The 27,591-nt window shown below is 41.1% G+C and overlaps 2 protein-coding genes across 2 annotated transcripts; one reads left to right on the top strand and one right to left on the bottom strand.

Moving 5' to 3' along the window:
- The first annotated feature begins 7,928 nt into the window (after positions 1-7,928).
- Positions 7,929-12,480, top strand: LOC111950232 (V-set and immunoglobulin domain-containing protein 1-like). The gene is made up of 7 exons (XM_023967649.2): positions 7,929-8,105; positions 8,297-8,460; positions 9,865-10,069; positions 11,305-11,463; positions 11,572-11,688; positions 11,798-11,933; positions 12,036-12,480. The coding sequence occupies exons 1-7, from the start codon at positions 8,045-8,047 to the stop codon at positions 12,184-12,186; spliced, it is 993 nt and encodes a 330-aa protein (XP_023823417.1). The 5' UTR covers positions 7,929-8,044; the 3' UTR covers positions 12,187-12,480.
- Positions 12,481-19,642: 7,162 nt separating this feature from the next.
- Positions 19,643-21,539, bottom strand: LOC111950869 (P2Y purinoceptor 14-like). Its single transcript, XM_070434289.1, has 2 exons — positions 21,504-21,539; positions 19,643-21,278 (listed from the first exon to the last, which is right to left on the bottom strand). The coding sequence occupies exon 2, from the start codon at positions 21,263-21,265 to the stop codon at positions 20,198-20,200; it is 1,068 nt and encodes a 355-aa protein (XP_070290390.1). The 5' UTR covers positions 21,266-21,278; positions 21,504-21,539; the 3' UTR covers positions 19,643-20,197.
- Positions 21,540-27,591: the final 6,052 nt, after the last annotated feature.

Raw genomic sequence — 27,591 nt, 5'->3', positions numbered from 1 at the left:
CTCACGCCGCCAACTTACCCTAGTAAAACTGACTACTCCTACCGATCCTCGACTTCGGCGATGTCATCTACAAAATAGCTTCCAACACTCTACTCAGCAAACTGGATGCAGTTTATCACAGTGCCATTCGTTTTGTTACTAAAGCACCTTATACGACCCACCACTGCGACCTGTATGCCCTAGTCGGCTGGCCCTCGCTACATGTTCGTCGTCAGACCCACTGGCTCCAGGTCATCTACAAGGCTATGCTAGGTAAAGTGCCGCCTTATCTCAGTTCACTGGTCACGATGGCTACACCCACCCGCAGCACGCGCTCCAGCAGGTGTATCTCACTGATCATCCCTAAAGCTAAAACCTAATTTGGACGCCTTTCCTTCCAGTTCTCTGCTGCCTGCGACTGGAACGAATTGCAAAAATCTCTGAAGTTGGAGACTTTTATCTCCCTCAACAACTTTAAAAATCTGCTATCCGAGCAGCTAACCGATCGCTGCAGCTGTACATAGTCCATCTGTAAACTACCCACCCAATTTACCTACCTCACCCCCATACTGCTTTTATTTATTTACTTTTCTGCTCTTTTGCACACCAGTAATCTCTTCTTGCACATGATCATCTGATGATTTATCCTCCAGTGTTAATCTGCTAAATTGTAATTATTCGATTTATTGCCTACCTCATGCTTTTGCACACATTGTATATAGATTCTCTTTTTTTCTACCATGTTATTGACTTGTTTATTGTTTACTCCATGTGTAACTCTGTGTTGTCTGTTCACACTGCTATGCTTTATCTTGGCCAGGTCGCAGTTGCAAATGAGAACTTGTTCTAACTAGCCTACCTGGTTAAATAAAGGTGAAAAAAAATATATATATTTTTTTTTTAAAGTCGTTTTAACTGTAATGCAGTGATTGGTGACAATGACATGAATATGTACTGGGACTGGGGTTGACATCCATACAAGTATTATACTCCGATTTTTACCTCAACTTAGTGAGAAATACACATTTAAACAATARCCTAAATGTAGGCTAATTTTGCTGGGGGKCAATGAGGAGACTCAGGAWCTTTCCACCACAGCCCATTCCCCCAACACGTTTCCATGGCAATTCCATTGTTTTGGTCGAGTTCGATTGACCTCTTTACCGCATCTATGGCCAATGAAAATTACTTGCATGTTGGATTTTTGGATACTCTCAGGGTCAATTGGAATCATGACCATGTCCTGAAAAAAAAAATAACTACAACAACCAAAGAGAGAAGTCAGACAACAGATAATGTTGGGAAGGATGTTGTTCTGAGTTCTTTGATTTAATTGGTGACAAAATGTTATTGTAATTGTTGGGCATTAAAACGTAACTTCCAACAACAACATTGTCTTCATTCCTCACTCTTATATGTCACATTCAGTGCAAAGCACCCCCCCCCAGTATGGTTGCTGTGGATGCATACTTGAGTTTCAGTTTGCATAAACTAGATGAGCTAGCAGGGCCACACCAGTAAGGCCCTAGAGATTTCAATGATTAACCTGTATGTTTTCTTTCTCTTTTGTGTGTGTGTTTAGTCATGCCRTTTGATAAGGTTTTATTCACAATGGCCACATTTCATTTTCATAAACCCAGCAGAACTATAACATGGACATGCTTTGCTCTGACATTTCTGGTGCTGTTTCAGATGATCCTTTTCATACATCCTAATGATGGTCATGGTATGACACCTTGGCAGACGTACAGTACSAGTCAAAAGTTTGGACACACCTACTCATTCAAGGATTTTTCTTTGTTTTTACTATTTTCTACATTGTAGTGAAGACATCAAAACACATATGGAATCACGTAGTAACCAAAAAAGTGTTAAACAAATGAAAATGTATTTTAGATTTTAGATTCTTCAAAGTATCCACCTTTTGCCTTGATGACAGTTTTGCAAACTCGCGGCACTCTCTCAACCAGCTTCACGAGGAATGCTTTTCCAACAGTCTTGAAGGAGTTCCCACATATGCTGAGAACTTGTTGGCTGCTTTTCCTTCACTCTGCGGTCCAACTCATCCCAAACCATCTTCAAATCAATATCAAATCAAATATTGTCTTTGTCACATGTGCCGAATACAACAGGTGTACCTTACAGTGAAATGCTACTTACAAACCCTTAACCAACAATGCTTTTAAGAAAAATAAGTGGTAAGTAAAACAATTGATAAGTAAAAATAGAAATAAAAGTGACAAATAATTTAACAGCAGCAGTAAAATAACAATAGCGAGGCTATATACAGGGGGTACCGGTACAGAGTCAACGTGCGGCACCGGTTAGTCGAGGTAATTGAGGTAATATGCACATGTAGGTAGAGTTAAAGTGACTATGCATAGTTAATCAAACAGGGAGTAGCAGCAGCGTAAAAGAGGGGGGGGCAATGCAAATAGTCTGGGTAGCCATTTGATTAGCTGTTAAAGGATAGGGGGCAGCATTTTCACGTTTGGATGAAAAGCATACCCAAATTCAACTGCCAGCTACTCATCCCAGAAGATAAGATATGCATATTATTAGTAGATTTGGATAGCAAACACTCTGAGTTCTAAAACTGTTTGAATCATGTCTGTGAGTATACAAGAACTTATTTAGCAGGCGAAACCCTGAGGACAAACCATTCAGAATTTTCTTTTTTTGAGTCATTCTTTTCAATGGATTTTCATTGGGAATCCAGATTCTAATTGACCTTCTTGCAGTTCCACCGCTTCCACTGAATGTCAACAGTCTTTAGAATTGGTTGAGGTTTTTCCTTTGTGTAATGAAGAAGTACGGCCATCTGAACGAGGGTCACTGGAAGTGCCTGAAAGCTAGCTACAGTTTGTTTTAATCCTGTATTGAACACAGATCATCCCATCTTCAATTTTATCGATTATTTACGTAAAAGAAACCTATTGTTGTATTACAAAAGTAGTTGAAATGTTTTGGCAAAGTTTACAGGTAACTTTTGAGATATTTTGTAGTCACGTTTCACAATTGGAACCGTGTTTTTCTGGATCAAACGCGCAAAATAAATGACATTTGGATATATCGACGGAAATAATCCAACAAAAGGACCATTTGGTTGTTTATGGGACATATTGGAGTGCAACAACAGAAGCTCGTCAAAGGTAAGGCATGAATTATATTTTTATTTCTGCATTTGTGTCGCGCCTGCAGGGTTGAAATATGCTTTCGCTTCTCAAATCAATCAAATCAAATTTTATTTGTCACATACACATGGTTAGCAGAGTTAATGCGAGTGTAGCGAAATGCTTGTGCTTCTAGTTCCGACAATGCAGTAATAACCAACAGTAATCTAACCTAACAATTCCACAACTACTACCTTATACACACAAGTGTAAAGGGATAAAGAATATGTACATAAAGATATATGAATGAGTGATGGTACAAGAACAAGCATAGCAAGATGCAGTAGATGGTATCGAGTACAGTATATACATATGAGATGAGTAATGTAAGGTATGTAAACATAAAAGTAAGTGTTTACTAACATTAAAGTAAGTGTTTACTATGGTGCTAACTCAGATAATAGCATTGTTTGCTTTCGCTGAAAAGCCTATTTGAATTCTGACATGTTGGCTGGATTCACAACCAGTGTAGCTTTAATTTGGTATCTTTCATGTGTGATTTAATGAAAGTTAGATTTTAAAGTAATTTTTTTGAATTTGGTGCTCTGCATTTTCTCTGGCTTTTGGCCAAGTGAGACAGTAGCRTCCCGCCTAAACTCAGATTTTTGGATATAAATATGAACTTTACYGAACAAAACATACATGTATTGTGTAACATGAAGTCCTTTGAGTGTCATCTAATGAAGATCATCAAAGGTTAGTGATTCATTTTATCTCTATTTCTGMTTTTTGTTACTCCTCTCTTTGGCTGGAAAAATGGTTGTGTTTTTCTGTGGTTATGTACTAACCTAACATAATCGCAAGGTGTGCTTTCACCGTAAATCTTTTTTGAAATCAGATATGTTAGCTGGATTCACAACAAGTGTAGATTTAATTTGGTGKCTTTCATGTGTGATTTCATGAAAGTTTGATTTTTATAGTAATTTATTTGWATTTGGCGCTCTGCATTTTTACTAGCTTTTGGCCAAGTGGGACGTTAGCGTACAGGWGTACAGGAGGGGACTGAGCATGCACCCCTGAGGGGCACCCGACACCKTGTTGACGATCAGCGTGGCGGATATGTTGTTACCTACCTTTACCACCTGGGGGTGGCCCGTCAAGAAGTCCAGAATCCAGTTGCAGAGGGAGGTGTTTAGTCCCAGGGTCCTTAGCATAGTGATGAGCTTTGAGGGCACTATGGTGTTGAACGCTGAGCTGTAGTCAATTAATAGCATTCTCATATACTGTAGGTGTTCCTTTTGTCCAGGTGGGAAAGGGCCATGTTGAGTGCAATAGAGATTGCATCATCTGTGGATCTGTTGGGGTGGTATGCTAATTGGAGTGGGTCTAAAGTTTCTGGGATAATGGTGTTGATGTGAGCCATGACCAGCCTTTCAAAGCACTTCATGTCTACAGACGTGAGTCATCTAGGTAGGTTACCTTAGTGTTCTTGGGCACAGGGATTATTGTGGTCTGCTTGAAACATGTTGGTATTACAGACTCAGTCAGGGACAGGTTGAAAATGTCAGTGAAGACACTTGCCAGTTGGTCAACGCATGCTCTGAGTACACGTCGTGGTAATCCGTCTGGCCCTGCGGCCTTGTGAATGTTGACCTGTTTAAAGGTCTTACTCACATCGGCTATGGAGAACGTGATCACACAGACATCCGGAACAGCTGATGCTCTCATGCATGTTTCAGTGTTACTTGCCTCGAAGCGAGCRTAGAAGTAATTTAGTTYGTCTGGTAAGCTCGTGTCATTGGGCAGCTGCCCTCCAGGACACCTAYACCACCCGATGTCACAGGAAGGCCATAAAGATCATCAAGGACAACAACCACCCGAGCCACTGCCTGTTCACCCCGCTATCATCCAGAAGGCGAGGTCAGTACAGGTGCATCAAAGCAGGGRCCGAGAGACTGAAAAACAGCTTCTATCTCAAGGCCATCAGTTAAACAGCCACCACTAACATTGAGTGGCTGCTGCCAACATACTGACTCAACTCCAGCTCACTTTAATAATGGAAATTGATAGGAATTGATCAAAAATGTATCACTAGCACTTATTGATGAAGCCAGTGACTGGTGTGATGTACTCCTCAATGACATCGGAAGAATYCCGGAACATATTCYATTCTGTGCTATCAAAACAGTCCTRTAGCTTAGCATCTGCTTCGTTTGACCACTTCTAATTGACCAAGTTACTGGTGCTTCCTGCTTTAATTTTTGCTTGTAAGCAGGAATCAGGAGGATAGAGTTATGGTCAGATTTGCCAAATGGAGGGTGAGGTAGAGCTTTGTATGCATCTCTGTGTGGCGTAAATGTGGTCCAGTGTTTTATTCCCTCTGGTTGCACATTTAACATGCTAGTAGAAATTAGGTAAAACGGATTTAAGTTTCCCTGCATTAAAGTCCCTGGCCACTAGGAGCACCGCYTCTGGATGAGTGTTTTCCTGTTTGCTTACGGCCSTATACAGCTCATTGAGTGYRGTCTTAGTGCCAACATTGGTTTGTGGTGGTAAATAGAGAGCTACGAAGAATATAGATGAAAACTCTTGGTAAATAGTGTGGTCTACAGCTTATCATGAGATTCTCGACCTCAGGCAAGCAAAACCTTGAGATTTCCTTAGATTTCGTGCAGAAGCTGTTGTTTACAAATACACATAGACCGCCACCCCTTGTCTTATAGCACAATTGGTTACGGGACCGTAAACTGTCAGCCATCTCCTCCAGGGCCATTATTATCAATTTGATTGAGCTCTGATGATTATGGAGGCCAGGTCATCTGATGCAGCACTCCATCATTCTCCTTGGTCAAATAGCCCTTACACAGCCTGGAGGTGTGTTTTGGGTCATTGTCCTGTTGAAAAACAAATGATAGTCCCACTAAACGCAAACCAGATGGGATGGCGTATCGCTGCAGAATGCTGTGGTAGCCATRCTGGTTAAGTGTGCCTTGAATTCGAAATAAATCACAGACAGTGTCACCAGCAAAGCACCCCCACACCATCCCATTTACTCCTCCATGCTTCACGGTGGGAACCACACATGAGGAAATCATCCGTTCACCTACTTTGCGTCTCACAAAGACATGGCGGTTGGAAGCAAAAATCGCAAATTTGGAGTCATCAGACGAAAGGACAGATTTCCACCGGTCTAATGTCCATTGCTCGTGTTTCTTGACCCAAGCAAGTCTCTWATTATTATTGGTGTCCTTTAGTAGTGGTTTCTTTGCAGCAATTCGGCCTGATTCACTCAGTCTCCTCTGAACAGTTGATGTYGGGATGTGTCTGTTACTTGAACTCTGTGAAACAGTTATTTGGGCTGYAATTTCTGAAGCTGGTAACTCTAATGAACTTATCCTCTGCAGCAGAGGTAACTCTGGGTCTTCGTTTCATGTGRCGGTCCTCATGAGAGCCAGTTTCATCATAGGGCTTGATGGTTTTTGCAACTGCACTTGAAGAAACTTTCAAAGTTCTTTACATTTTTCGCATTGACTGACCTTCATGTCTTAAAKTAATGATGGASTGTCATTTCTCTTTGCTTATTTGAGTTGTTTTTACTATAATATGGACTTGGTCTTTTACCAAATAGGGCTATCTTCTGTATACCACACATAGCTTGTCACAACACAACTGATTGGCTCAAACACATTAAGAAGGAAAGAAATTACAGAAATTAACAAGGCACACCTGTTAATCGAAATTCATTGCAGGTTACTACCTCAGGAAGCTGAGAGTGTGCCAAGAGTGTGCAAAGCTGTCATCAAGCAAAGGGTGGCTACTTTGAAGAATCTCAAATATAAAATATGTTTTGATTTGTTTAACACTTTTTTGGTTACTACGTGATTCCATATGTGTTATTTCATAGTTTTGATGTCTTCACTATTATTCTACAATGTAGAAGTAGTAAAAATAAAGAAAAACCCTTGAATGGGTAGGTGTGTCCAAATTTTTGATGGGTACTGTATATGAGCTCTGTGCCCAATGACTTGATTGCCTCCCACTCCCCTTCCTCAACACCACCTCCATTCTCCACATCTCCCTCTACATCCCCCTTCCCTGTTTTCCCTCTGACAGTTTAGTCACTGCTGATCAACATTTCCACATCATTCATTTCTTATGTCACTTTATTGTAATTATGCACAATTAATTATACGTGATTCATTGTCCCCCCTACCGCCGTGTCGATCACTTAGCACGAGCAGAGTGACACAGGCAAAACTGGCTTTTATAACTCAGCGGCAGTGCCAGGGAGTGAACTCCCCAAAGATAAGCAGAGTATTGTAGTGCTCTGGCTCACACTTCCTCAGGGCAGGTGATAAAGTCCAAGTAGAGATTACATTACATGAATTCCTTTTTCAGAAGCCCTGACCCAGAATGAATTACAAGGTACATTTAGAGCATTGAAGAGGGAGAGATGAGCATCAGCCCAAATACTAAATAATGAATTACTGGAACAGTCACTGTCAATACATAGTGGGCCGCTGGAATAAGGTTAACAGACAGAATCAAAAAGGTATAGTGTACAACTGATGGTGTAAAGTGCAAAAACAAATTAAATTGTGTTATATATTCTTTAGCACAGACATCATGGCCTGCCTGTAAGTCTAAACATTGAAGTACGAACAAATAGCGGTAATTTGGAAATGCAAATCCGCATTTTRAAAGATAACAGTCAGAGAGTGTTCCCGCCCAGTCTAGGTGATATGGAAAACATGGCTGTGCAAACATCCCCATGATACCTACAGGCACAAAATCAGCCTGACCACTACTACAGAGTGTCACCACGGGCTAATACAGTACACTCTRCCTGGCCGTTGCCCATTACTCCTTAGTTGATAGGTAAGGACTGAGAAAGGTGAGGGCTTTTCAGGTACTGCTACGATAACACTCTCGACTGGCTTATTGAACGACACATGAACATTTCCTTTAAAATGTCACCTACACTGAGAATGGCGCTGCTGTTCAGCATGATGGGTGAGTAACTATATGTTCCTGTATTATACTTTTTAAAAACAGTAATGAAGGATTGTGTAACTACTGTATATATCTTGGCCTTACACATTGGAGTGTGACATATTTGAGATTAAAGGATCATGTTCAAGCAGAGGAAAATACTCATAAAAGTTTTTTTAAAGTGTTTTTTTAACATTCTTCTTTTTTTCTAGGATGTGGGCAWTTAATCACAGTGACGGTTCCCGAGAAATTTGTGAACGTGACAAATGGTGAAAGTGCTCTTCTCCAGTGCACGTTTGTTACCACCGTGCAGAACACAAGCGACATCATCATCCAGTGGAGTTTTGATGCCAAAACCTCCATTGTGCCACAGCAGGTATGTAGGCTGACGTTACTATGTCTTATGTTGCCACATGGTCACACTCCCTCTGTGTCCTYAATTTCACCTGGACCGTTTTACACACCTAGTGCGCCAAAGGATATTGTTCAGTTCATGGACAAGAGTGCTAAAGGCAATGTTATCATGCTTACAGGGATTTACAAAGACGTCTGAATTTGAAAATGTGTGATCGAACTGCTTTCAGGTATACATGGAAGTTCAGGAGAGTCATTGCAGTTGATGGGCATGCTGTTGGATAGCATGAGGTCCCACAAGGATCGATKATTTGATTTGTTTTATTATTACAGTGTCATGCATCTTCTGGATGCCCACATGGGCATATAAGACATTGTATTTTCTGTAGCAAAATAAAATCATTATGTCTGTATGTGCACACATACATAAACAGTATATAAACATACGTTCATACAGCAGTGAAAAACTATTGAGAGAACAAAACAAAAACATTTCAAATATACAACTGATCTTGTCTTCCAAGCTGGAGATACAATTTGAAACCAGGAATACTTCTTTCCTAAATAACCATTCAAGTTTTTCTAATTCAGAACAGTTCCTGTTATATTTTCAATATTTTATCAAACAGTATAGCTCTCAAATCATCATATAAAGTACAATAAAATAAAAAGTGCAATTCATTCTGGACCTCCCCTAAATCACAAACAGTACAACGTCGCTCTTGATTGCTGTGCTTCAGTATTTTCAGAAAAGCCAAGGCAGGTACTATTCAATATGGTGGTTGCTCTTGAGCGCCCATTTTGTGACACACCTTGGAACGACAAAAAAAAGCACAGTCACCAGAGCACAAGTGGCTCCCTGCCCTCTTACCAGAGGCAGTGTTACAGTAGAGCAAAACCTCAGACCTCAGAATTCTCACGTCACACCGTCACTAACACTTGGGGTTGCTCCAACTTTTCTGCCATTGTTACTTTCGTCGTTTGAATGAGGAGACCAAGGTGCAGCGTGGTAGGCAAACATCTTACTTTCGTTTAAATGAACACCGAAAAACAACACAATACAAAACGAACGTAAAGTTCTGCATGCTACACAGCAACTATACAAAATCAAGATCCCACAAACTAAGGTGGGAAAAGGCTGCCTAAGTATGATCCCCAATCAGAGACAATGATAGACAGCTGCTTCTGATTGGGAACCATACCAGGCCAAACAAAGAAATAGGAAAACTAGATTGCCCACCCTAGTCACACCCTGACCTAACCAAAATAGAGAATTAAAAGGATCTCTAAGGTCAGGGCGTGACAGACATATTGTAACTTTCTTCTGTAGAATGAGTAGGTCTCTGAAATATCAGCACGAAGTCTGTTGGTTGTCCAGTGGTTGTTTTTCTGTAAGCTATAAGACATTCTTGCTGTTACTTTCTAGGTGTATTACTCTCAGTCAGGAGAGGACGTTATTTCTAAACCGTATGAAGGCAGGTTGAAGGCTCCCACCTATCCAACTACTAGCAATGCCTCAATAACAATAAGCAACATGCAAGTGTCAGATGCAGGGGCCTACACCTGCGAAGTCCACAACTTCCCTGATGTCAATGGGAAGACTGAGGCCACTATCATTGTCAACGTTCTTGGTAAGTTCTGTTTTTACATTTGGTCAAATGCTTTGAAATTAGTCATGGTTTACTTCATAAATGAATACAATGATGTCACATTTAATAAATTGAATAGTAACGTAAATCTTCTTCCTATTTCAGTGTCACCACAACACGCGAGCAGATCTATGAAATAGTTACACTGTTTTTCCTAGTCTGAGTTTGGTGATCGTTGAATTACGTGCCTTCTGTGATTCCACTCATCCACAGAGTTACCAGGGCCAACCTTGCAGGCCTCAGTGTCCACAGTAGTTTCCATGGGAACTGGAGCAGACTAGTATCTTCATTGTCAGTGTCAGAAATTAGAACAGGAACACAGGAGTACAAGACCGCCTTCCGACWTGTCTCGTACTCCTCAGGAATAGACTGGAGAGACACATKACTATTTTAGATKAAATKAATGATTCCCAGTTCGATAAAGCAGAGAGGTTGTAGTGAAGCATTATGGTGAAGGTAATACACGGTATTCAGTCCTACCATGGAAATGGTCTTGGCCTTTTATTTTTCATGCTGTGTTTATATACACATTTGATTGTACCAATGGCTGCTCATCTTACAAATATATCATCGTCTTAATTGGTCATRTCTGTTGTATAAATTCTTCATTTTAGTCACCGTAAACCCTGCCAGTATCATTGTGTACGGTACAATGCCACCTTTGTCACCATTGCAAAGCATAAGAGACACTCAGGGCGATGACATCGTCTTTACTAGACTGCTCATGTATGAAAGTATCACTGTAACGACTCGTATCAAGCCCTGGCATTCAGTGTTCTGCATTCCAACATCAACGGTACCTAGTACTAGACCAAATCCTGTGTTAAAAACCCCAAGTAGGACCAGCGCGCTGGCCTACAGTTGAATTTGTAGTTGACAGAGTGTTCTGCTGTGTATAGTGTACAGATTCATCATTGATCGCTCATGAACTGCCCTTTTCTACCTGTACTTATTGCATATGTTCTTTGTCTATGTTTCATAATATTTKTATCTATGAATAGAGTCGCAACCAAAATGTCCCCACGGGAATAATAAAGTCATTATTTTAAATAGCTAGCTACTGGTCCAGGGCAAAGTGTTGACTATTATGTCTAACTTGGCTATACCCTTTGGGCACTTTCTCTGATTGCCGGTAGTTGGATCAACTGGGTCCAGCTTGCAGCATATTACGTAAGCTTAACTCTTGCTCTCTCTCTCTCTATTACATGGTCTGTAAGAAAGGCCATCTGTGCCCTTCTGTGCTGTCCATGGTGATGTGGAGTCTGGTCACCTGGTTACCCTCACCTGCCACAGTGAGCGGGGAAGCCCCACCCCCACCTATACCTGGATCAGAGTGGATCAGGACAAGACCAAGACACCTGTAATGGGGAACACTGGTGGGTTGCCATACTGTTCCGCTGTAACACACATTCCCCATCACTCTGTTGTTCTCTGATTCATTAGAATGCTTTTGCTAGACTTGTGTTCTTTCTCTTTCTTTTCAGATCCGAAAATAGGATCCTTGTATTTCAGAAACATATCCCAGTTTGAGTTTGGAGAGTATTGTTGCAGTGCCTCTAACGCTGTAGGATCTGCTACTTGCACTGTGGAGCTCAACCATGGTATGGGTAATATATATGTATGCTGTTGTTTTTACTTTTATTGAATGTGGCTATATAATCTTTAAACACACTGCTGTAATTAATCTTACCAATATCCCACCATTAACAGAGTTAAGAGACGGGGCCATTGCTGGTGCAGTCATTGGAGCACTTCTTGGAGCTGTCCTTATTATCCTTATTATCTGGTACATGACACACTCCATGAAGAAGCAGAAATACAAGGMTTCAAAGGCAACAGAGATGCAGTGAGTGATTATGATTTGTGCTGCACTTTTAACGCATTCACAATAATACAATTAAAATGTGTGGTGCAGTGTTTTACCTACAGTTTCCCTTTCCCCCGCCAGAGCCATCCCTAAGAGTTCGGCCACAGTRGCATATGAAGGCGTCCCTACCAGGGGGAGTGGCCATCAAGCCTATGTGACCTCCGGAGGGGTTCCCATGGCAACAAACAGCCACGTCCATTCTGACGCTGACGGAGAGAAGGCCGAAGCTTAGGAGAGGCCTGACACACGTCTGGGGTGACCTCACTACTCTGAAAAACAATACTCCACTGGAGTTTGTGTTTTTGTATAATGTTTTTTTTTATTCACAATTTAAGTAATGGTTCATGTTTGTTTTATGTGATATAAGGAATTSCAATTGTCTTGATTTCACACACCCAAAAAAATGCTAATCACTCTACACCCTGATTAATGTGGTAATCCACCCATTCCCTGACAAAATGTTTATTCCCATTTCATATTCATTGCGACAATCTAACCAATAAAATACAAATTTAATTTTGCATAACTGAGACAAGCGTTTCATTACTAATGTTGATATACACATGGTCTGGAATGACATGGGGTAAATTCTGAGGAGAGCTCTAATATGTTTGGTCTGAAATGACTGTGATGACTCCCTGTGGCCTTTCCAGGCAACCTGAGGAGAGCAACATGAGAGTAGCACAGCCAATCAGAGGTGGCCTCTACCACTTGACCTTAACACCTCGCTGCTGTCTCCAAGAAATACATTTCTAAGAATGAGCCCATGGGGAAAAAGAATGGTATAAAAGATTAGAATAGAGCTCTGYGTTAATGTTCTGTTAATCCTTCACCTTTTTCATTATCAGGAGAGGGAGAGAGCTGTGTGAGTACAGAGTCCATCTGATCCCACAGTCATGATTCAAATATGCATGAAAACAGAGGAGTGTGGACCTTTAAGTCTCTGGTGCGGACAGATGGATACTCCAGAAAATTGGCCTGAACAGAAAGAAAAAACATTGTTGTCAAATATTATGCCACATACTGATTCAAAGACAGTATTAATGACCAGTAGGGGGAGCTGAAAGGCCAGAACTGGAAAATCACAGGAAAATTAACTGACATTAGAGCCAGATACATGCACAGATAAGATCAATCAATCAATCAAGTTTATTTTATATAGCCCTTCGTACATCAGCTAATATCTCGAAGTGCTGTACAGAAACCCAGCCTAAAACCCCAAACAGCAAGCAATGCAGGTGTAGAAGCACGGTGGCTAGGAAAAACTCCCTAGAAAGGCCAAAACCTAGGAAGAAACCTAGAGAGGAACCAGGCTATGAGGGGTGGCCAGTCCTCTTCTGGCTGTGCCGGGTGGAGATTATAACAGAACATGGCCCAAGACGTTCAAAATGTTCATAAATGACAAGCATGGTCAAATAATAATCAGGAATAAATGTCTAGTTGGCTTTTCATAGCCGATAATTAAGAGTTGAAAACAGCAGGTCTGGGACAGTAGGGGTTCCATAACCGCAGGCAGAACAGTTGAAACTGGGACAGCAGCAAGGCCAGGTGGACTGGGGACAGCAAGGAGTCATCATGCCCAGTAGTCCTGACGTATGGTCCGTAGCTCAGGTCCTCCGAGAGAGAGAAAGAAAGAGAGAAGGAGAGAATTAGAGAGAGCATACTTAAATTCACACAGGACACTGGATAAGACAGGAGAAGTACTCCAGATATAACCAACTGGCCCTAGCCCCCGACACAAACTACTGCAGCATAAATACTGGAGGCTAGGACAGGAGGGGTCAGGAACACTGTGGCCCCATCCGATGATACCCCCGGACAGGGCCAAACAGGAAGGATATAACCCCACCCACTTTGCCAAAGCACAGCCCCCGCACCACTAGAGGGATACCTTCAACCACCAACTTACAATCCTGAGACAAGGCCGAGTATAGCCCACAAAGATCTCCACCACAGCACAAACCAAGGGGGAATACGTTTTTGTTAAAGGGGCACCTGCCCCTTTGCCCTCCCACTCGCCAAGTGCCCTTTCGGGTGGTAGTATATATACAGTGCATTCAGAAACTATTCACACCCCTTAACTTTTTCCACATTTTGTTGTGTTACAGCCTGAATTTAAAATTTATTAAATTGAGATTTTTGTTGGTTCACTGGCCTACACACAATACCCATAATGTCAAAGTGCAATGATGTTTTAGGGAATTTTTACAAATTAATACAAAATGAAAAGCTGAAATGTATTGAATCAATAAGTATTCAACCCCTTTGTTATGGCAAGCCTAAATAAGTTCAGGAGTAAAAATGTGCTTAACAAGTCACATAATAAGTTGCATGGACTCGCTCTGTGTGCAATAATAGAGTTTTAAATGATTTTGAATGACTGCCTTATCTCTGTACCCCACACATACAATTATCTGTAAGGTCCTTCAGTCGAGCAGTGAATTTCAAGCACAGATTCAACTATAAAGAACAAGAAGTTTTCAAATGCTGAAAGCAAAGCATTGTTTGGGGCAAATCCAATACAACACATAATTGAGTATCACTTTCCATATTTTCAAGGATAGTGGTGGCTGCATCATGTTATGGCAGGGATGCAACTTTCACTGGGGATGGGGGGAGGTGTCATTTTTGTCCCCCCCCAGTTTTATCATTGGAATGTGATATGAATTGAGGCAACGGTGTGCTTTAGGACCATGCGGACTCCTCCGAGCGTTGGGTAGGTGGTTTGGAGTGTTTATCCGACTGGATAAAAAAAMAWACATCTAAAACCAAAGTTGCAGCGCTGTGTTATGGGTATGCTTGTAATTGTTAAGGACTGGGGAGTTTTTCAGGATAAAAAAKAAACGTAATGGAGTTAAGCACAGGCAAAATCCTASAGGAAAACCTKGTTCAGTCTGCTTTCCAYCAGACACTGGGAGATGAGTTGACCTTTCAGCAGGACAATAACCTAAAACACAAGGCCAACTCTACATTGGAGTTGCTTACCAAGAAGACAGTGAATGTTCCTGAGTGGCCGAGGTAGTTTTGACTTAAATCTACTTGAAAATCTATGGCAAGACCTGAGAATGGTTGTCTAGCGATGATAAACAACCATTTGACAGAGCTTGAAGAATTTTGAGGGGTGTGAGAGGTGTGAATACTTATGTAAAGATATTTAATTTTCAATAAATTTGCAGAAATGTCTAAAAACATGTTTTCACTTTGTCATTATGCGGTATTGTGTCTTGATGGGTGAGAAAAATAATACATTTAATAAATGTTGAAATCAGGCTGTAACAACATATTAGTAAATACAAGTTTAAATTGAGGATAGTCTGATGGGTGAAAAAGTCAAGGGGTATGAATACTTTCTGAAGGCACTGTATGTTTTTTGTATACAGYTTTTGTCATCGTTCTGATCACAATGCCCCGCCACCCTCCACTAGGGTTGCACATTTTGGGGAATATTCAGAGGTGGAAACTTTCCATGGGAATTAACGGGAAAATATGGGAATTAATGGGAATATATGGGAATTAATGGAAATATATGCAAATTAATATTAATACCATTTAAATGTAGATGTTTTTTGCATTGGATATAATTACCATATCATATGGAGACAGAACCATAAACCTTTTACCTTATCATAAGTAGACATAATTGCAAATAATTAAATCCTTCCAATAGAWAWATAAATATATATATTTGTTACGAATTGAACTTTAATTAAATGAGTTGACTCTTCACATGGGATGATTTCACTGAACAACAAAATAAAGGGAATATTGAATGATTCCCAATGATCCATCGCATCKCCCAAAAACATTTTCAACATAAAATGATAGTCTAGAAACTAAAGCTTTGGTTGTCTTCCTCTCAGGCTTCCATGTCTTCTCCCTGCACCTCCTCAATGTCCACCTTTTGAACATCAGACTCTGAAGCCTCATCTTCACTGTCACTTTCCAACCTTGTTGAGGATGGCTCGTTGTCAGGCTCAAAAAGCCTCAAATTTGCCCGGATGGCCACCAAATTTCCACCCTTGTATTAGTCAGCCTGTTGCGTGCTTTTGGTGTGTGCGTTCCCAAACAAGGACCAGATGCGCTCTGAGGCRGCTGATGATGGTGGGATTTGAAGGATGAGGGAGGCAACAGGGGAAAGAGCCTCAGTCCTATGTTGGCACGACTGCCTTATTGCATCTCCATCCCAAAGCCCTTGCTTGGAAGTGTACTTCGCCAGACTGCCAAGAACYTTGCCCTCATCCAGGCCAAGGTGGGGAGACAGGGTAGTGATGACACCATAGACCTYGTTGATCTCTGCACCAGACAGGATGCTCTTGCCAGCATACTTGGGGTCCAACATGTACGTTGGGCTTCAGGCAGAAATCTTCACACTTTTTGAAGTATTTCAGAACTGTAGTTTCCTCTGCTTGGAGCAACAGTGAAGTGGGCAGGGCAGTACGGATTTCTTCTCTTACATCTGAAAGCAGAGTCTGAACATCAGACAGGATGGAATTGTCTCCCTCAATCCGTGCAATGGCTACTGCTACAGGTTTCAGGAGTTTCAAGCTGCTTACCACTCTCTCCCAAAATACATCATCCAGGAGGATCCTCTTGATGGGGCTGTCCATATCGACAGACTGTGATATGGSCATTTCTTGGAGAGACTCCTTCCTCTCCATGTCAAACATGATGACAACACCACCCCAACGGGTGTTGCTGGGCAGCTTCAATGTGGTGCTCTTATTCTTCTCACTTTGCTTGGTGAGGTAGATTGCTGCTATAACTTGATGACCCTTCACATACCTAACCATTTCCTTGGCTCTTTTGTAGACTGTATCCATTGTTTTCCGTGCCATGATGTCCTTGAGGAGCAGATTCAATGCATGAGCAGCACAGCCAATGGGTGTGATGTGATGGTAGGACTCCTCCACTTTAGACCAAGCAGCCTTCATGTTCGCAGCATTGTCTGTCACCAGTGCAAATACCTTATGTGGTCGAAGGTCATTGATGACTGCCTTCAGCGCATCTACAATGTAGAGACCGGTTTGACTGTCATCTCTTGTGTCTGTGCTCTTGYAGAATACTGGTTTGAGGGGTGGAGATGATGTAGTTAATTTTTCCTTGCCCACGAACATTCGACCACCCATCAGAGATGATTACAATACAGTCTGCTTTCTCTATGATTTTCTTGACCTTCACTTGAACTCTGTTGAACTCTGCATCCAGCAAATTAGTAGATAAAGCATGTCTGGTTGGAGRGGTGTATGCTGGGTGAAGAACATTCAGAAATATCTTCCAATACACATTGCCTGTGAGCATCAGAGGTGAACCAGTTGCATACACAGCTCGAGCAAGACATTCATCAGCATTTCTCTGACTACGTTCATCCATTGAGTCAAAAAACTTCTAATTCCAGGACGACCGTGAGCTGTTGCTATCGATAAGGTGTCTGATTCATAATTTTCACCTCGAATAGAAGTAGAGGGACTTTTGTCAGAGGTTGCTTGTTGTGAGCGCTGAGGGAACTTAATGCACTTGGCCAGATGATTCTGCATCTTTGTTCCATTCTTCACATATGATTTGGCACAGTATTTGCAAATGTACACAGCTTTCCTTCTACATTAGCTGCAGTGAAATGTCTCCACACATCAGATAGTGCCCGTGGCATTTTCCTGTAAAGGTTAGRAAAAAATGAGTAAAAAAAMCGAATACAATCKATGTACAGATAAATAGTTAAGCAGTTAGAATAAACAACTCCTTTGTAAGATATATATTTTTTTAAATGAAACATGTATGGAAACAGGTGAATTAAMACTTCTCACTTAGCAGGCTCAAGCAAGCTAAATCCCACATGGTAGCATAAACTAACTAGCAGAAATTGTTAACAAGTTATAAATTATTTAAACACACTTTGCTGTAGGCTACTATTTACTAGTTAACAAAAAAATWAKGTATGTCATATAAAATATATTCACCCCACCCAGTATTGTAATCAAAACTTACCAGAAAGCATGTAGTCCTTGGCTCAGACAGTGTAGTAGTGTGGGCTCAACAGCATCTCATTAGTGTGCAAGATCTTGAGAATCAGCTGCCCATGTGATGGAAGAATGTACTGTGCATGCAGAGGGTTGCAATTCCATTGAATTGAGGATAGTTTAACCAAAATATGCCACAGACCTAGAATTGCCTTATGTGTATCCCACAAAAAAGGTTCACTGTTATAAGCTAACTTTTTTGATGAATTTAAGCAAAATTCCCAAAATTCCCAGGCTTAACTTACCATGAAATTTTTTTGGAAAATATACGGAAATTTACCGGAAAGTTTCCGACCCWTTGCAACTAGCCGGCTACCTAGTTTAAATATCAGCAGTACTGCCACATCAGCATAATATTTTATTAACACTTGATAACACTAGATTAATACCATCATCAATACCTGGTCTGGTTGGCTAATACACACAGCAGAGAGAGGCAGAAAGACAGAGGAGCGTCTTCATCAAGGACCCTCTAACTCAACTCCATGCCTTCTTCAGTCCATCCCTTCTTCAGTCCGCGAGTTGCACCATGTGTCAGGGCAGCAGCAACACAGGTAGTCTACTGGCRCTGACCACCATAATACTAARATATCAATACAAGCCACTTGCYAGCCAGCCATATATCATGARTTAGAAGACTATGAATATTACATTATAAAGTTATTATTTAAGAATTTAAGAACATGGAGGATAAATTACAATCAGTACAAAAAAATTAAAAATCAAGCTAGCTAACTAGCAGATTAACATCAATTATCAACAATGACAAGCTGAAAGCCCACCCTCTTTCCCCTGTCAATCATGTCTTTAGGAGGCTTACAATTTGTAATGAGTGTGTTCTGGTACAAATAAATGGCCCTTTTCTTAAAAATAAAAATACATCGCTACAGAGGCAGTTGATATTTTAGGAATATCAAGATATGAATTATGAAAGTATTTTTATTTTGAGCACCTGCCCCCTGAAAGGTCTGTGCACTGCCTTGATTAAAACGGATAAGAATCGGTTAGAAATGTCAGACAAAGGATCATTTACATTCTATTATACAAATGACAAAAAATATGTTTGTCAGCTATGGACATTGTTACTTCAGGTATTGTACTGCAAGGTTAACTCATCCAAATGCAAATAGCCTAAATATGCACCAAACAGTATTTATCCAAGATAAAGACTGGAAATGGCTTTGTTCTCTTTAATGAAAGGCTGCTGATCATCCACCAGAGACAGTGATATCATCAAAGTGAGCGTCTGGCTTTGAACAACAGGTATATATCCCTCTTTCCTCTGCTCCTCCGCTCCTCTGTGATCAATCTATGCTGTCAGTCGAAGCCCAGCCTGTTTTTGTGCAGTAGGTGATAAAACTAAATAATTCAACCCGTCATTTATTTGATAAATTACTGAATAACTGAGTGAATCCTGACAGTGATTGGATTAGACTACTTAAGTTTGATAATATACTGCCTCTACTATACATACTACTCACATGCTACTCACATGCTTAAAGCAAGAAAATAATAATGAAAGGATCAGTGTTATCTGAGGAGATAATCCCTTATGAACATCAAATGAAATTAACTTTGGTGAACTTAATTAATCAGTATCTTTAGTGAACTTATGCAACTGTAAAAGGCAAATATCCACATAAATAAACTTCAAGGCTCTCGATTGTGTGGAAATATACATTTATTGATCTCATGGCAGAAAAATATATTTTAAAAAGTGTACAAGACTGACACAACATGGCCATTACAGCTTTTGTTAGTACTTCATCGAATTAATACGTTTTCAGACAACAGAGGTTTTGTGACAATAAAACTTTTTGGGAGACATATCCATGGTATACCACGGCTTTCAGCCAATCAGCATCCAGGGCTCGAACCACCCGGTTTAAAATGCCCTTTTAACAATGACAACCTAAGGTCACCATAAGTGTGAGTAATATACTCAAATAACGCAGACTGTACAAATACTCATACAAACACCATTCTTACTGGACCAACAATTATATCTACAAAGTCCAGTAAGAACTTGATAAAAATAGTTCATATATATATTAATCTTTCATAATGGACATTCAATAATACCCTTCTATACTTTATTTTATAGAGTCAATAGTATCAACAGTATTAACATGTATTGTACATTATTATACATAATTTCTCAGTTACTAATCTAAATAGATTTCTAACCCCATTGTGCAAAATGTTAAAAACTCCCTGCCTTAGATAGCTCTATATCTCTGTAATAGATTGATTAATAATGATGTGTCTACTGGTAACAGCATACATGGTCTTGAACTGCCCCTGCAGGGCACAGAGGATGGTCCTCCTATAGGTGCAGGACAGGAAGTAGTAGATTATGGGGTCCAGACAGCTGTTGAGGGAAGACAGGAGCAGAGTGAGTTCATTGAGGATGTGAAGAATCTGCTTACTGTCCAGGGCCTGAATCAGATCCATTTGGGCCAGCACGTAGGGCACTCGCACCAGGTGGTATGGCAGGAAGCACAGTGTGAAGATCACCGGCACCACAAAAGTCTTCCGGACCACCCTGCTCTTCCTCCGCTGGGCCTTGGGGTCCCGGTTCCCTAAGGACATGGTCCTCACCTTGGTGGTTATGCTGGCGTAGAAGCAGAGGACGAGGATGAAGGTGGCACAGAAGAAGGCCACCATGGTGAGGTTGGCCAGGCCCCCCAGGAGACCTTTATGGTGGAAGTGGAAGCATATCATGTCACAGGGTTGCTGCCTGTCATTCCCGAGGAAGAACAGAGACATGCCCAGGACCAGGCTTGCCCACACCGAGAAGGACGCCCGGTGGCTCCACCGCACCCTGTGGATTCTCAGGACCCACACAGGCTTGATGATCTTCAGGTAGCGATCCAGACTGATCAGGCTGAGGAACAGGATGCTGGCATACATGTTGACGTAGAAGAAGATGCCCAGAACCTTGCAGATGTAGAAGGGGCCCTGGCTGTTGTGGTAATAGACCCGCATAGGCAGACACAGCACCAACAGGAAGTCAGCTATGGCCAGGTGTCTCATGTACACAGCCATGGACGAGTCGGAGTGCTTCCTCAGGAAGAACACAAATATGGTCATGGTGTTGCTGACCAGGCCGAAGAAGCAGATTATTGAGTAGAGAATGGGTAAGGCAGGAGACAGGATGCCGTCATGGATCTCACAGTTGCCGTTTACATCAACCCCACTGGTGTTTACTCCTAGTTCCATCATCGTCCCACTAACGGTGGTATTCAATCTAGTCCCAAAGGCCGAGACACAAGCTGAATCACAWGGACGACACATGCTGWTCAATCAACTAAAGAAAGGCAAAAGTTTAATTAAAACCCATATATTTCAAAGACAGTGTTTTATAAACACCATGCATACAATTTTTTTCTTTCAATGCAAGAAAAAGTATAATCAAATCAAATAAACAAAATGTATGAAAGTTGCGATATTTGTTATATTATGCTGTGTTGATTGAAGTCTGAAATAAACTATCATCAAGCCATGTTATTACAACCAGAAAACAAGAACTTACATGGGTAGCTGCTCCTGCCCTCTGCTCCACTCTCAGTCTCAGACTGAAATGAATGAGTTCCTGTGCATGAGCAGTGCTTTTGACAGAACCAAGTCCCATCAAGGAAATACTGAGATGTGACGTGAGTCAACCATCAAATCATCCCTGTTAAGACAGCTTATGTTGCTTCCTCAATCGCAAAGCTTTCAGCGAAGGGAAAATGAGACAGACAGTTCTGAGGGCCCTGTCATGACGTTGATCTCTAGATAGATGAGGATGAGTAATATTTGAAGAAAAACCAACATTGTCTTGACTTCATTGTTTTGGGGACTATATGAGGTTATGATATACTGCTCCTGGGTCTATGGAGTACAAACAAGCGTTGTGAAGACAATAAATATTGTAATCAGATTACAGATACTTTTGGAAAAACAGATGATAACTTCTTGCATTACTTTTAATTTGCCMACGCCATTAGGGTACTGGGAAAAGATTCAAAGTTCAGACTTGAATTTTATATGGAAAGGGAAACGTCACAGAATTAAAATKACCACACTCCAGCAACCCAAAGGTCTTGGGGGTCTAGGTTTACTCAACTTCAGGTTATATGCTTTGTCTCTAGTGCTCCGCCCATTTAAGAAATGGTTTTATCAAGATAAATGTCTTCCTTTGTTGGATCTAGAAGAAAATATAGTGGCACCATTTACATTGCAATATGTGCTATTCTCTGCCTTATCTCCTAAGTTTTTCCGTACTCAGTTTGGACCAATCACCGCCCACTCAATACAGACCTGGATACCTATTATTTTTAAACAATGGCCTGAACAAGGAATTCATAAACTTTCGGACATAATGAATGATGAAGGTTTATTATCCTTTCATGACCAAAAAATATGTATAATTTATCTGGTTCGTCATTAAAAACTATTTGCAGTTAACTGCTATGTGCACTTATGGAGTCCTATGGAGACAACCACTCCCATTCCATCCACTCTCTGAGTTTTTAATTAGCAAGAACACAAGTGGAGGTTTTGTATTCAATCTACAGGGCATTAGGAAAGTATTCAGACCCCTTCACTTTTTTCCACATTTTGTTACATTACAGCCTTGTTCTAAAATTGATTAAATMGTTTTTTTCTCTCATCAATACAATACCCTATAACGACGAAGCAAAAACARGTTTTCAGACAATTTTGCAAATTCATCACAAATAAAAAAGATTTATATAAGTATTCAGACCCTTTTTTTAGTACTTTGTTAAAGCACCTTTGGCAGCGATTACAGCCTAGAGTCTTCTTGGGTATGACACTACAAGCTTGGCACACCTGTACTTGGAGAGTTTCTCACATTCTTTTCTGCAGTTCMTCTCAAGCTTTGTCAGGTTGGATGGRGAGCGTCGCTGCACAGTTATTTTCAGGTCTCTCCAGAGATGTTTGATCGGGTTCAAGTCCGGGTTCTGGCTGGGCCACTCACGAACATTCAGAGACTTGTCCCGAAGCCACTCCTGCGTTGTCTTGGCTGTGTGCTTAAGGTCGTTGTCCTGTTGGAAGGTGAACCTTCGCCCMAGTCTGAGGTYCTGTGAGCTCTGGAGCAGATCATCAAAGATCTCTCTGTACTTTGCTCCGTTCATCTTTCTCTCGATCCTGACTAGTTTCCCAATCCTTGCCGTTGAAAAACATCCCCACAACATGATGCTGCCACCACCATATTTTACGAAGGTTTCCTTCAGWTGTGATACTTGGCATTCAGGCCAAAGAGTTCAATCTTGGTTTCAWCAGACCAGAGATTATTGTTTCTCATGGTGCTCTATAGATGGTGGTCCTTCTGGAAGGTTCTTTCATCTTCACAGAGGAACTCTGGAGCACTGTCAGAATGACTATCGGGTTCTTGCTCACCTCCCTTACCAAGGCCCTTCTCACCCGATTGCTCAGTTTGGCCTGGCGGCCAGCTCTAGGAAGAGTCTTGGTGGTTCCAAACTTCTTCCATTTAAGAATGATGGAGGTCACCGTGTTCTTGGGGACCTTCAATGCTACAGAAATGTTTTGGTACCCTTCCCAGATCTGAGCCTCGACACAATCCTATTTCGGAGCTCTACGGACAATTCCTTCGACCTCATAGCTTGGTTTTTGCTCTGACATGCACTGTCAACTGTGGGACCTTATATAGACAGGTGTGTGTCTTTCCAAATCATGACCAATCAATTGAATTTACCACAGATGGACTCCAATCAAGTTGTAGAAACATCTCAAGGATGTCCAATAGAAACAGGATGCACCTGAGCTCAATTTCGAGTATCATAACAAAGGGTCTGAATACTTATGTATATAAGGTATTTCATATTTTATTTTAGGCAGTCTGAATACTTTCCGAATGCACTGTATATCATTAGAAACTAATCTTTGACTCTAATCTTTGACTCCCAAACAAGGGCACTACGTTCATCCNCCCCCCCAGTTTTATCATTGGAATGTGATATGAATTGAGGCAACGGTGTGCTTTAGGACCATGCGGACTCCTCCGAGCGTTGGGTAGGTGGTTTGGAGTGTTTATCCGACTGGATAAAAAAAMAWACATCTAAAACCAAAGTTGCAGCGCTGTGTTATGGGTATGCTTGTAATTGTTAAGGACTGGGGAGTTTTTCAGGATAAAAAAKAAACGTAATGGAGTTAAGCACAGGCAAAATCCTASAGGAAAACCTKGTTCAGTCTGCTTTCCAYCAGACACTGGGAGATGAGTTGACCTTTCAGCAGGACAATAACCTAAAACACAAGGCCAACTCTACATTGGAGTTGCTTACCAAGAAGACAGTGAATGTTCCTGAGTGGCCGAGGTAGTTTTGACTTAAATCTACTTGAAAATCTATGGCAAGACCTGAGAATGGTTGTCTAGCGATGATAAACAACCATTTGACAGAGCTTGAAGAATTTTGAGGGGTGTGAGAGGTGTGAATACTTATGTAAAGATATTTAATTTTCAATAAATTTGCAGAAATGTCTAAAAACATGTTTTCACTTTGTCATTATGCGGTATTGTGTCTTGATGGGTGAGAAAAATAATACATTTAATAAATGTTGAAATCAGGCTGTAACAACATATTAGTAAATACAAGTTTAAATTGAGGATAGTCTGATGGGTGAAAAAGTCAAGGGGTATGAATACTTTCTGAAGGCACTGTATGTTTTTTGTATACAGYTTTTGTCATCGTTCTGATCACAATGCCCCGCCACCCTCCACTAGGGTTGCACATTTTGGGGAATATTCAGAGGTGGAAACTTTCCATGGGAATTAACGGGAAAATATGGGAATTAATGGGAATATATGGGAATTAATGGAAATATATGCAAATTAATATTAATACCATTTAAATGTAGATGTTTTTTGCATTGGATATAATTACCATATCATATGGAGACAGAACCATAAACCTTTTACCTTATCATAAGTAGACATAATTGCAAATAATTAAATCCTTCCAATAGAWAWATAAATATATATATTTGTTACGAATTGAACTTTAATTAAATGAGTTGACTCTTCACATGGGATGATTTCACTGAACAACAAAATAAAGGGAATATTGAATGATTCCCAATGATCCATCGCATCKCCCAAAAACATTTTCAACATAAAATGATAGTCTAGAAACTAAAGCTTTGGTTGTCTTCCTCTCAGGCTTCCATGTCTTCTCCCTGCACCTCCTCAATGTCCACCTTTTGAACATCAGACTCTGAAGCCTCATCTTCACTGTCACTTTCCAACCTTGTTGAGGATGGCTCGTTGTCAGGCTCAAAAAGCCTCAAATTTGCCCGGATGGCCACCAAATTTCCACCCTTGTATTAGTCAGCCTGTTGCGTGCTTTTGGTGTGTGCGTTCCCAAACAAGGACCAGATGCGCTCTGAGGCRGCTGATGATGGTGGGATTTGAAGGATGAGGGAGGCAACAGGGGAAAGAGCCTCAGTCCTATGTTGGCACGACTGCCTTATTGCATCTCCATCCCAAAGCCCTTGCTTGGAAGTGTACTTCGCCAGACTGCCAAGAACYTTGCCCTCATCCAGGCCAAGGTGGGGAGACAGGGTAGTGATGACACCATAGACCTYGTTGATCTCTGCACCAGACAGGATGCTCTTGCCAGCATACTTGGGGTCCAACATGTACGTTGGGCTTCAGGCAGAAATCTTCACACTTTTTGAAGTATTTCAGAACTGTAGTTTCCTCTGCTTGGAGCAACAGTGAAGTGGGCAGGGCAGTACGGATTTCTTCTCTTACATCTGAAAGCAGAGTCTGAACATCAGACAGGATGGAATTGTCTCCCTCAATCCGTGCAATGGCTACTGCTACAGGTTTCAGGAGTTTCAAGCTGCTTACCACTCTCTCCCAAAATACATCATCCAGGAGGATCCTCTTGATGGGGCTGTCCATATCGACAGACTGTGATATGGSCATTTCTTGGAGAGACTCCTTCCTCTCCATGTCAAACATGATGACAACACCACCCCAACGGGTGTTGCTGGGCAGCTTCAATGTGGTGCTCTTATTCTTCTCACTTTGCTTGGTGAGGTAGATTGCTGCTATAACTTGATGACCCTTCACATACCTAACCATTTCCTTGGCTCTTTTGTAGACTGTATCCATTGTTTTCCGTGCCATGATGTCCTTGAGGAGCAGATTCAATGCATGAGCAGCACAGCCAATGGGTGTGATGTGATGGTAGGACTCCTCCACTTTAGACCAAGCAGCCTTCATGTTCGCAGCATTGTCTGTCACCAGTGCAAATACCTTATGTGGTCGAAGGTCATTGATGACTGCCTTCAGCGCATCTACAATGTAGAGACCGGTTTGACTGTCATCTCTTGTGTCTGTGCTCTTGYAGAATACTGGTTTGAGGGGTGGAGATGATGTAGTTAATTTTTCCTTGCCCACGAACATTCGACCACCCATCAGAGATGATTACAATACAGTCTGCTTTCTCTATGATTTTCTTGACCTTCACTTGAACTCTGTTGAACTCTGCATCCAGCAAATTAGTAGATAAAGCATGTCTGGTTGGAGRGGTGTATGCTGGGTGAAGAACATTCAGAAATATCTTCCAATACACATTGCCTGTGAGCATCAGAGGTGAACCAGTTGCATACACAGCTCGAGCAAGACATTCATCAGCATTTCTCTGACTACGTTCATCCATTGAGTCAAAAAACTTCTAATTCCAGGACGACCGTGAGCTGTTGCTATCGATAAGGTGTCTGATTCATAATTTTCACCTCGAATAGAAGTAGAGGGACTTTTGTCAGAGGTTGCTTGTTGTGAGCGCTGAGGGAACTTAATGCACTTGGCCAGATGATTCTGCATCTTTGTTCCATTCTTCACATATGATTTGGCACAGTATTTGCAAATGTACACAGCTTTCCTTCTACATTAGCTGCAGTGAAATGTCTCCACACATCAGATAGTGCCCGTGGCATTTTCCTGTAAAGGTTAGRAAAAAATGAGTAAAAAAAMCGAATACAATCKATGTACAGATAAATAGTTAAGCAGTTAGAATAAACAACTCCTTTGTAAGATATATATTTTTTTAAATGAAACATGTATGGAAACAGGTGAATTAAMACTTCTCACTTAGCAGGCTCAAGCAAGCTAAATCCCACATGGTAGCATAAACTAACTAGCAGAAATTGTTAACAAGTTATAAATTATTTAAACACACTTTGCTGTAGGCTACTATTTACTAGTTAACAAAAAAATWAKGTATGTCATATAAAATATATTCACCCCACCCAGTATTGTAATCAAAACTTACCAGAAAGCATGTAGTCCTTGGCTCAGACAGTGTAGTAGTGTGGGCTCAACAGCATCTCATTAGTGTGCAAGATCTTGAGAATCAGCTGCCCATGTGATGGAAGAATGTACTGTGCATGCAGAGGGTTGCAATTCCATTGAATTGAGGATAGTTTAACCAAAATATGCCACAGACCTAGAATTGCCTTATGTGTATCCCACAAAAAAGGTTCACTGTTATAAGCTAACTTTTTTGATGAATTTAAGCAAAATTCCCAAAATTCCCAGGCTTAACTTACCATGAAATTTTTTTGGAAAATATACGGAAATTTACCGG

The sequence above is a fragment of the Salvelinus sp. IW2-2015 genome, linkage group LG23, assembly GCF_002910315.2.
Source record: "Salvelinus sp. IW2-2015 linkage group LG23, ASM291031v2, whole genome shotgun sequence".
Taxonomy (NCBI): Eukaryota; Metazoa; Chordata; class Actinopteri; order Salmoniformes; family Salmonidae; genus Salvelinus; species Salvelinus sp. IW2-2015.
This window is presented reverse-complemented; position numbering and strand designations above follow the sequence as displayed.